Source organism: Pseudophryne corroboree, chromosome 2 (assembly GCF_028390025.1).
Source record: "Pseudophryne corroboree isolate aPseCor3 chromosome 2, aPseCor3.hap2, whole genome shotgun sequence".
Lineage (NCBI taxonomy): Eukaryota > Metazoa > Chordata > Amphibia > Anura > Myobatrachidae > Pseudophryne > Pseudophryne corroboree.
The window spans coordinates 14,872,743-14,885,113 of NC_086445.1; the positions used below are offsets into that span (position 1 = coordinate 14,872,743).

Below are 12,371 nucleotides of genomic sequence, written 5' to 3' on the forward strand. Positions count from 1 at the left end.
GTATACTCGTAACAACTAGTATGACACTATGACGACGGTATAAAGAATGAAAAAAAAACCACGGTTAGGTGGTATATATTATAATAATAATACAATTATGGATGGACGGACTGCCTGCCGACTGCCGACACAGAGGTAGCCACAGCCGTGAACTACCGCACTGTACACTGGTTGATAAAGAGATAGTAGTATACTCGTAACAACTAGTATGACACTATGACGACGGTATAAAGAAAGAAAAAAAAATACCACGGTTAGGTGGTATATATTGTAATACAATTATGGATGGACGGACTGCCTGCCGAGTTCCGACTGCCGACACAGAGGTAGCCACAGCCGTGAACTACCGCACTGTACTGTGTCTGCTGCTAATATAGACTGGTTGATAAAGAGATAGTATACAATACATACAACAATATACTACTATACTGGTGGTCAGGCACTGGTCACCACTAGTCACACTGGCAGTGGCACTCCTGCAGCAAAAGTGTGCACTGTTTAATTTTAAATTAATATAATATTATGTACTCCTGGGGGCTCCTGCTATAACAACCTGCAGTGCTCCCCAGTCTCCCCCACAATTATTATAAGCTTTGCCTTTTATACATTGATGTGCAGCACACTGGGCTGAGCTGAGTGCACACAGACTGAGTCACACTGTGTGACTGGCTGCTGCTGTGTATCGTTTTTTTTCAGGCAGAGAACGGATATAGCAGAGAACGGATATATTATATTAAAATAAATAAAAGTTAACTAACAACAACTGCACTGGTCACTGTGGTAAACTCTGTCTGACTCTGCACAATCTCTCTCTCTCTTCTAATCTAATTTCTAATGGAGAGGACGCCAGCCACGTCCTCTCCCTATCAATCTCAATGCACGTGTGAAAATGGCGGCGACGCGCGGCTCCTTATATAGAATCCGAGTCTCGCGAGAATCCGACAGCGTCATGATGACGTTCGGGCGCGCTCGGGTTAACCGAGCAAGGCGGGAGGATCCGAGTCTGCTCGGACCCGTGAAAAAAAACATGAAGTTCGTGCGGGTTCGGTTTCAGAGAAACCGAACCCGCTCATCTCTAATATGTATAACAGGTTCTGATTTGCTGGAAAGATTCGGGCGATACAGCTGTTAAATTTAAAGGAGAAATTTGTTCTAAGGAAAATCCAACTTAATTTTGCCTTAAAACAAATTGCTGATTTAAATTTAGGGCTGTATTCAATAGCTGTCGGGCCCTTTATGATGGAAAGGACCCGACAGCACTCTATTCAATGCCGAGCCAAACCCAACAGGTTTGGCCCGATCCCGACAGTGTCAATAAGACTTTTTTTAAAGTCGGATTGACATTGTCGGAAACTGGGCTAAAACCTGACAATACACGGGGCTCAGCGGCTGAAGTCGCCGATCCCCGTGTATTCTGACACTCTTCTGACAAGTCGGGTTTCCCGACTTGCCAGAAGAAAAGGTCCGACATTGAATAGGTCGGAACCCCTTCCGACCTCAATCAGTTCCAGAAAAAATCAGTTCCAGAAAATTGGAACCTACGAGATGTGTAGTGCCCCATATTCTCCTGGGATATTGATGAATCCTTTTGGCGAATTCATCATTCACAGCACAACTGAAAGAGAATGTGGCACCAACACAATAAAACACACATGGACAATTTTTATTCATACAATACTTTTGCATATTTCTATCTGGTTTGCGTGGCTCCAGGATACAAGAAGAAATCTGTAGCGTGCCAGACAAGCACAGATAAGGAACATTTATTAAAAATGCCTGGAGATGTGCGGGTTCGGATTTACCTAGATTTACTCAGATCTCAGAACGGCATCTTATTGGCTATCCAGCTGTCATGTGTTTTGGATAGCCAATAGAAAAATCTGGAAAAAGCTGAACTTGCGGTAATTTGGCGATAAGAACCGAGCAGATCAGCACCTTCACAGCTCTAAAAATAACACACAATTTATATTTTACAAAAACACATCGTATTATGGATTAAACTCAACTGGTGTAAAAATCTCTTGGCAGTCAGTTTATGTTATTAGATGTTTCCTACTGTATCCATGGGGAGGTATTTATTTTAACATGATTTGGAGATACAACAGATTATGAAAGATATGATGAAGGCAAAATGACATCATGATAATTATTCATTTAATTAGAATAACTTTTCCTGTTTTTGTCTTCAGACTAAAGCTAAATGTTCTACCACAACAAATAACGTTACAATGACTGGTGCAAAAGTGGTTTCAAAATAGCGTTTTCTTAATAAAATAAAAAAAAGACTATTTTGTTGAATACACACGTGTGTTGTTTGTGTAAGGGTTATACTAAAGGACAAGAGATTTCATTTTGAATAATAATTGTTGCCATTAAAGTAAATTGTGTAATTTTTTCAAAATATTTGAACTTACACAACCACTAAATGTTGTATATATTTTTAAAGAATATGATTGACAGCAATAATAATTTTAAATATATTTAGCAATTTGTTTTTGGGCCACAACATTTTGTTATAGACTCACCACTATATTTATCTGATGATGATGATGATGATGATGATGTTACTGACACGTGGGACATTATTACACATGTACACACACGGTGCTACTAATAAGTGGCACAATCTAAAAGCATAGAGCGTAATAAGAACCCAATAATCAGGTGAAAAGGTCAACATGAGTTTTTGTACTTTTTCTGGTGTCGTTTTCTCCGTAAAGTGACGGGGAACCCCAATTAGTGCACCGTGTCCCCTTGCATGCTTCGCTTGCCATGCTTCGGGCAAGGTGCCTCACTACTGCTTCGCTCAGCACAGGATACCATTCCAATCGTAGTCCACCTGGATCGTTATGTATGAAAAAAATCCAAAAATTATAAAAAAAAAAAACCTCATGTTCACAGTTTGACCTGTCGACCTAGTACATGTCGACCTAATGGCCATGTTGACCTAGTGCATGTCGACCTAATGCCAATGTCAACCTTCAGTGGTCAACCCAATGACTGTCAACCTATGTTGGGTCGACCTAACGAACGTATCCCACTTCACTCAACACAAGGTTACTAAAGGTTATGATTTGTGACATGGATAGTCAAGGATGGAAAAAGTCTAAAAACATGAAAAACAAAACCGAAAACCATTGCCATGTCAACCATTTGAACCTGTCAATATTTTCCAGTGTCGACATTTCACATGACGACCTTTTGTCCATGTCAACCTTTTGTCATGTCAACCATATGGTGTCGACCTATTGACTGACGACTTAGACATTGTAGATCTATAGTACAGACCCCGTGATCAGCCACAGGACATGGCTCTCAGACCTACAGTAGGCAGTAGCTGACAATTAAAGATTACAATTTTGAACCGGTTTGAAATTTGTTGTAATTTTACTGGCTCTATGGCCAAGAACAAATTTGTTTCATAATCGTCAAGAGACATTGCTTAGAACTGTAGGTTCTAAAATTGTGCTTGTATAAGATGTTTGTCATTTTAAACTAGAATAACGCAATTCAAAAAACATACAAAATATTTAAAATTTAACTTAAGCATGAAAATTTGACCGGGCTCAAATACTCTTGAACCAGATGGAATATGATCAAACCTGTTCGAGTTTAAAAAAAAGAAAAGAAATTAAATCTGCTAAAAAAAAAAAAAAAAATAATAATTATGGACTGGAATATTTAAATATGGGAGGAAATAATATCTTGGGCATGTGTCCAAACTTGTGCCTAAGGAGAGTCTAAAGGAAGTGTAATACTTTCCTAAAAGAGGTGCTATCAGTTTGGCAACCCCCAAGATGGTGGAAAAGTAGGGGCAGAAGTCCAGGGGCATATAATACATTTCTGAGACTTATTACCACGGTCCTGAAAGACAGAGACACTCCATATTAAATCAAGTTGTGCATCAAAAATATTTTTTACAGATACTGAACAGGTCCAATCATGCAGTCATTCATAATTTTTGGACCCCACAATGTATAAAATTATTTATTCTATTCCGAACTTGTTGGGTCTTCACACCGTACACAATGGGGTTCGTCAGAGGTGGCAGCATCAGGTAGACATTGGCCAACAAGATAACAATGTAAAGAGGAACATTTTTTGCAAATCTCTGGACCACAGATAAGAGGACAACAGTGAGGTAGAACATAACAATGGCACAAATATGGGAGGCACATGTACTAAGAGCTTTGGATCTCGCATCTCTGGAGGCCAACTGAAACACAGCATGGAGGATCAGGATATAGGACCAGATGAAGACCAAGTCTAGGGCAACAATGAGCATTGCCACCACTAATCCATAAAGACTATTGAGATTTGTGTCGGAACAAGCCAACTTCACCACAGCGATGTGGTCACAGAAAGAATGATGGATAACACTGTTATTACACAGGGACAGTCTCAGGAAAAGGATAGGCAGCGGCATTACACATAACACCCCTCTAATCACCAAAGCGACACCGATAGAAAAAATAAGCTGATTGGTCAGCAGGGTAGTATACCGGAGAGGATGGCAGATGGCGATATATCGATCAAATGCCATGGCTAGAAGAGCTGCGGACTCCATGGTGGCAAAGGAATGGATGAAGAACATTTGCATCAGACAGGCCTCAAAGTAAATTTCTTGGGAGTTGAACCAAAGGATTCCAACAACCTTGGGCGTGGTGGCGGTGGTCAACGCCAGGTCTACTAATGACAACATGCAGAGAAAGAAGTATATGGGATGATGGAGACTCTGGTCTATTCTTATGATGATGAGAAGGGTAATATTTCCCATCACCGAAATCACGTACACCAAGAAGAAGATACATCCTATGTAGAAGTAGGATGATTCCAGGCCAGGAATCCCAAGTAGCTTAAAAAATGTTGGGTGGGAAATTGTGATATTTGACATTTGATGATTTCAACGTGACCCTGGGGGAAAAGAAACATAGTGAGATAACATGAGGCGCAAATACTTAATGACAGCCAGGTAAACCCTCATTCCTGTAACAATAAGACTAACCAAGATCCACTGAAGAATATGATAACGTACTTAACTCTACAGATGTGATACCCCTGATTCTATAGGAGCCAATGTAATCTAGGAGGCTGCAGCTCGGTGAAGACGCAAAGAGCAAAAAAGTAGCAAGCCGGCAATAGAAAGGGAATTTGCTGGTTGCACAGGCACAGCGGAGACTGGTGGACGCTGTGGAGAGGAGTATGGCAGTAAACTCACTGCCGGCATCGGCAAGTATGTATGCACTTGCCAATGCCTCCACCCCACCGGGTCCCATCACTAGCGCCGGTAATTGACTGCCCCCACCCCCCCCAATGGGCAACACTAAAACTTGAAATATTACAACTGCGCAGAAAGCAAAAATAAACCACAGCAGGAGATTGCTGACCAATGGGACCGTTTATGAATGAAGAATTGCTGGACATCCAGGAAAAATGGTGGCTCAGTGGTTACCAGCAAATATAAGTTTCCCCCAAATGTGTGTTCTGGGGACCACAGGAGATATCAGAAATAACTGCTGCAGTTCCCATTCTCACTCACAAAAGCAGCCTCCATAGTCAGGGAATGTATGGGCTGACAGGGCCATCGTACCACCGGCCTCTACCTGAACAGTTGCTAGAGATATCCCCATCACCAGAAGGACTTCTTAACTTCAGAGTGCAGGTGCAGCTGGGGGCAGGACCACTGGTAGCGACAGACAGCGGAAGTCAGAGTGGCAGGTGACTGGAGAAAGGGTTGGAACCACCCAGTAACAGTCCCACACGCTCAGGGACCCCCCTGTAATTATTTAGTTGTGGACTGTGGAAACGCGCCACTGCAGAGAAGGATCCTGGCAGGTGAGGAGATTTCAAGGACAGCAAGAAAGTGTTCACTGCCAGAGTATGTGAGGGGGAGACAGTGTGATCTGTGAGGAGGGCTGTGTGCCGGAGCAGTGTGACCTGCAAGGGAGAAAGTGTGTGTGTCTATGGGGGCAGTGTGTGTGTGTGTGTGTGTGTGTGTGTGTGTGTGTGTGTGTCTATGGGGGCAGTGTGTGTGTGTGTGTGTGTGTGTGTGTGTGTGTGTGTGTGTGTGTGTGTGTGTGTGTGTGTGTCTATGGGGGCAGTGTGTGTGTGTGTGTGTGTGTCTATGGGGGCAGTGTGTGTGTGTGTGTGTGTGTGTGTGTGTGTGTGTGTGTGTGTGTGTGTCTAAACCTTTAAATGTTCCCTGAAAACTCACCTCTTCAGACAAGCCTATCAAATTCCAGATCCACCCACATAACCTTCAATGCTTTCCTATATAATCACATCCTCTCTGTACAGTACACATAACCTCACATTTTGTCTTCCAACATTGCTGGGTGATCATATCACACAACCCATTAAGAACCTAGTAATCTGGTGGACCATTATGTAACAGGTAGCATCTATCCTTGTGTATCAATGCCTATTTACCTATAGATTGTAAGCTTGCGAGCAGGGCCTTCCTACCACTGTGTCTGCCTGTTTTTTGCCCAGTTTTGTTCTATAACTGTTTTTCTAATTGTAAAGTGCAACGGAATATGCTGCGCTATATAAGAAACTGCTAATAAATAAGTACATAAATAAAATGGGGCATGGTGTGTGTGAGGCTATGGGGGCAGCATGTGTGTGAGGCTATGGGGGTAGCATGTGTGTGAGGCTATGGGGGCAGCATGTGTGTGAGGCTATGGGGGCAGCATGTGTGCGAGGTTATGGAGGCAGCATGTGTGTGAGGTTATGGAGACAGTGGCCAATATTTACTAAGAATTCGAGTTTGTCCGATTTGTGTTTTTTTTTCTAAGTCCCAATCCGGGAATTCACTAAGCACCAATCTCGGCAGTGTTTGGACTATTCGTAATGGTTTGATTTGCAAAGTTCCGAAATACGAATGAATAGACCATCGGTCAAACGCGGCTGATATTTCATACAATACGTGCATTCACTATTCATTCGTATTTGGGTGTTAGTTTCTGAGTGCTCAAGTGCGGGTCTGTTTTTTTTCGAATCGTTAAAAAAAGCAGCAAAAAAATAGACCTGCTTTTTCCAGTCGAGTTTGGATAACCATGCACGGATCAGTGAGATCTGTGCATGGTTATCTATGGGAAAGGGTCTGTTTAGTGTAAAAACTGAGAAAAAAATTGCGTGGGGTCCCCCCTCCTAAGCACAACCAGCCTCGGGCTCTTTGAGCCGGTCCTGGTTGAAAAAATATGGGGGGGGGAAATGACAGGGGTTCCCCCATATTTAATCAACCAGCACCGGGCTCTGCGCCTGGTCCTGGTTCCAAAAATACAGGTGACAAAAAGCGTAGGGGTCCCCCATATTTTTGAAACCAGCACTGGGCTCCACTAGCCAGGTACATAATGCCACAGCCGGGGGACACTTTTATACTGGTCCCTGCGGCCCTGGCATTACATACCCAACTAGTCACCCCTGGCCGGGGTACCCTGGAGGAGTGGGAACCCCTTAAATCAAGGGGTACCCCCCTTTAACCACCCAAGGGCCAGGGGTGAAGCCCGAGGTTGTCCCCCCCATCCAAGGGCGGCGGATGGGGGGCTGATAGCCTTGTGAAAAAATGTGAATATTGTTTTTATTAGCAGTACTACAAGTCCCAGCAAGCCTCCCCTGCAAGCTGGTACTTGGAGAACCACAAGTACCAGCATGCGGTGGAAAACCGAGCCCGCTGGTACCTGTAGTACTACTACTAAAAAAACAGGACACACACACCGTGAAAGTATACGTTTATTACATACATGCACACCAACATACATACATACATACATACATACATACATACATACATACATACATACTTACCTATGTTCCCACGTGGCTCGGTCCTCTTCTCCATGTAGAATCCTTGGGGTACCTGTGAAAAAAATGATACTCACATAATCCAGTGTAGAATCCGACCTTTGAATAATCCACGTACTTGGCAAAAAAATAAAATGGAAACCCGACCACGCACTGAAAGGGGTCCCATCTTTACACATGGGACCCCTTTCCCCGACTGCCAGGACCCCCCTGACTCCTGTCAAAGAGGGTCCCTTCAGCCAATCAGGGAGCGCCACATCGTGGCACTCTCCTGATTGGCTGTGTGCTCCTGTAGTGTCTGTCAGGCAGCACACGGCACAGATACAATGTAGCGCCTATGCGCTCCATTGTAGCCAATGGTGGGAACTTTGCGGTCAGCGGTGAGGTTACTTTCGGTCAACACAGGGGTCTATGTACAGTACGAAGCCTCGGAGAGAGATAAAGTGGAGGGAGATAAAGTACCAGCAGATCAGCATCTAACTGCCATGTTTCAGGCTGTTTTTGACAAATGGAAGTTAACAGCTGATTAGCTGGTACTTTATCTCCGTCCACTTTATTTCTCTCCAGTGCTTAGTACATAGACCCCATAATAGGGTAATTTTTTTGTCATAATCCAATTTACCTAACCAGTAAATTTTGGAGTGAGGGAGGAAATCGTAGAACCTGGAGGAAACGCATATACGCACGGGGAGAACATACAAACCCCATACAGCTAGGGCTGTGGTGGGACTCGAAGCCAAGACCTCGCTGTTATGAGGAAGTTGCTATGTTAACCACTACACCAACCATGCTGAGTGATTTTCCTGAAGTGTTGTCAGCTGCATGCGATCAACCAATAGCTGATCAGGGTGTAGCCACAGGCGTAGGAGCTTGGGGGCATGGCAGGGGCAACATTCAGAGAACGCTGCTTATGTGGTCTGATTACTGTAAGTATTTGGGGGGACGTACAGCCGGACCATCGCCGCTAATTGCAGCAATAAGTAATAATATACCACCCGAAAGTATCAAAACTCACATGCAGGGACTGGGGTCTGGAACTAGGCATCAGCAGACACTTCACTCCTCTATCAGGAGCCCTGAGCGCTACTTACTACACATGCGCAGTCTACTGAGCACCGATGTGCGGCAGCCATTGCCGGGAGAGTTCCTGAGGAAGCCTCATCCGGTCATTTTTGCAAAATATAGCCCATCGGCTGCAGCGGCTGAAGCATTCCGGAGCTTGTAGACCTGACTGCTCTGTCGCCCCCACAGAAATCTATGCGGCTGTCAGAAAATAGGATTGCAGCAGATATCTCTGTCCCGCCATGGTACATTGGAATAATACATTATAGGTGCGGGAATCCCCAGAGACGGGGTGTTTTAGGAAGAAATGTGCACGGACCCGCAGTGTTTCGGTTTTCGGTTTTGACAAAACCACCCACAAGTGTTCTAGTCCAGATTCAGATTTGGTTTTGGGTTTGGAGGACTGAGAAAATTGATGAAAAAAGCAAAAATCATGTAACTTGGACCTATACGTGTTCCTACTGTATTATTAATAGTGATGAGCGGGTTCGGTTCATCGGAATCCGAACCCGCCCGAACTTCACCTTTTTTTGCACGGGTCCGAGCAACTCGGATCCTCCCGCCTTGCTCGGTTAACCCGAGCGCGCCCGAACGTCATCATCCCGCGGTCGGATTCTCGCGAGATTCGGATTCTTTATAAAGCCGCGCGTCGCCGTCATTTTTCACTCGTGCATTGGAAATGATAGTGAGAGGACGTGGCTGGCGTCCTCTCAGTTTTATTCAGGTGGCTGCAAATATCTGTGCTCACTGCTTTATTGTGGGGACTGGGGACCAGCAGTATTATACAGGAAGAGTACAGTGCAGAGTTTTGCTGACCAGTGACCAGTGACCCCCAGTATTACACGTTCTCTCTTTGAAAAACGCTCCATATCTGTGCTCAGTGTGCTGCATATATCTGTGCTCACACTGCTTTATTGTGGGGACTGGGGACCACCAGTATTATATAGGAGGAGTACAGTGCAGAGTTTTGCTGACCAGTGACCAGTGACCACCAGTATTATACGTTCTCTGCCTGAAAAACGCTCCATATCTGTGCTCAGTGTGCTGCATATATCTGTGCTCACACTGCTTTATTGTGGGGACTGGGGACCACCAGTATTATATAGGAGGAGTACAGTGCAGCGTTTTGCTGACCAGTGACCACCAGTATTATACGTTCTCTGCCTGAAAAACACTCCATATCTGTGCTCAGTGTGTTGCATATATCTGTGCTCACACTGCTTTATTGTGGGGACTGGGGACCACCAGTATTATATAGGAGGAGTACAGTGCAGAGTTTTGCTAACCAGTGACCACCAGTATTATACGTTCTCTGCCTGAAAAACGCTCCATATCTGTGCTCAGTGTGCTGCATATATCTGTGCTCACACTGCTTTATTGTGGAGACTGGGGACCAGCAGTATTATAGGAGTACAGTGCAGAGTTTTGCTGACCAGTGACCACCAGTATTATACGTTCTCTGCCTGAAAAACGCTCCATATCTGTGCTCAGTGTGCTGCATATATCTGTGCTCACACTGCTTTATTGTGGGGACTGGGGACCAGCAGTATTATAGGAGTACAGTGCAGAGTTTTGCTGACCAGTGACCACCAGTATTATTAGTTAACTGCCTGAAAAACGCTCCATATCTGTGCTCAGTGTGCTGCATATATCTGTGCTCACACTGCTTTATTGTGGGGACTGGGGACCACCAGTATTATATAGGAGTACAGTGCAGCGTTTTGCTGACCAGTGACCACCAGTATTATACGTTCTCTGCCTGAAAAACACTCCATATCTGTGCTCAGTGTGTTGCATATATCTGTGCTCACACTGCTTTATTGTGGGGACTGGGGACCACCAGTATTATATAGGAGGAGTACAGTGCAGAGTTTTGCTAACCAGTGACCACCAGTATTATACGTTCTCTGCCTGAAAAACGCTCCATATCTGTGCTCAGTGTGCTGCATATATCTGTGCTCACACTGCTTTATTGTGGAGACTGGGGACCAGCAGTATTATAGGAGTACAGTGCAGAGTTTTGCTGACCAGTGACCACCAGTATTATACGTTCTCTGCCTGAAAAACGCTCCATATCTGTGCTCAGTGTGCTGCATATATCTGTGCTCACACTGCTTTATTGTGGGGACTGGGGACCACCAGTATTATATAGGAGGAGTACAGTGCAGAGTTTTGCTGACCAGTGACCACCAGTATTATACGTTCTCTGCCTGAAAAACGCTCCATATCTGTGCTCAGTGTGTTGCATATATCTGTGCTCACACTGCTTTATTGTGGGTACTGGGGACCAGCAGTATTATAGGAGTACAGTGCAGAGTTTTGCTGACCAGTGACCACCAGTATTATTAGTTAACTGCCTGAAAAACGCTCCATATCTGTGCTCAGTGTGCTGCATATATCTGTGCTCACACTGCTTTATTGTGGGGACTGGGGACCACCAGTATTATATAGGAGGAGTACAGTGCAGCGTTTTGCTGACCAGTGACCACCAGTATTATACGTTCTCTGCCTGAAAAACACTCCATATCTGTGCTCAGTGTGTTGCATATATCTGTGCTCACACTGCTTTATTGTGGGGACTGGGGACCACCAGTATTATATAGGAGGAGTACAGTGCAGAGTTTTGCTAACCAGTGACCACCAGTATTATACGTTCTCTGCCTGAAAAACGCTCCATATCTGTGCTCAGTGTGCTGCATATATCTGTGCTCACACTGCTTTATTGTGGAGACTGGGGACCAGCAGTATTATAGGAGTACAGTGCAGAGTTTTGCTGACCAGTGACCACCAGTATTATACGTTCTCTGCCTGAAAAACGCTCCATATCTGTGCTCAGTGTGCTGCATATATCTGTGCTCACACTGCTTTATTGTGGGGACTGGGGACCACCAGTATTATATAGGAGGAGTACAGTGCAGAGTTTTGCTGACCAGTGACCACCAGTATTATACGTTCTCTGCCTGAAAAACGCTCCATATCTGTGCTCAGTGTGTTGCATATATCTGTGCTCACACTGCTTTATTGTGGGTACTGGGGACCACCAGTATTATATAGGAGGAGTACAGTGCAGAGTTTTGCTGACCAGTGACCAGTGACCACCAGTATTATACGTTCTCTGCCTGAAAAATGCTCCATATCTGTGCTCAGTGTGCTGCATATATCTGTGCTCACACTGCTTTATTGTGGGGACTGGGGACCACCAGTATTATATAGGAGGAGTACAGTGCAGAGTTTTGTTGACCAGTGACCACCAGTATTATACGTTCTCTGCCTGAAAAACGCTCCATATCTGTGCTCAGTGTGCTGCATATATCCGTGCTCACACTGCTTTATTGTGGGGACTGGGGACCACCAATATTATATAGGAGGAGTACAGTGCAGAGTTTTGATGACCAGTGACCGGTGACCACCAGTATTATACGTTCTCTGCCTGAAAAACGCTCCATATCTGTGCTCAGTGTGCTGCATATATCTGTGCTCACACTGCTTTATTGTGGGGACTG

General features: G+C 44.6%; 1 protein-coding gene across 1 annotated transcript; it reads right to left on the reverse strand.

Annotated features, from left to right (window-relative positions):
• Window positions 1-216: 216 nt before the first annotated feature.
• Window positions 217-4,894, reverse strand: LOC135050453 (olfactory receptor 52K1-like; the record flags this gene model as incomplete). The annotated part of the gene is made up of 2 exons (XM_063956945.1): window positions 3,991-4,894; window positions 217-239 (listed from the first exon to the last, which is right to left on the reverse strand). Coding segments are annotated over exons 1-2 (927 nt in total), but the record flags the coding sequence as incomplete, so codon positions are not given.
• Window positions 4,895-12,371: the final 7,477 nt, after the last annotated feature.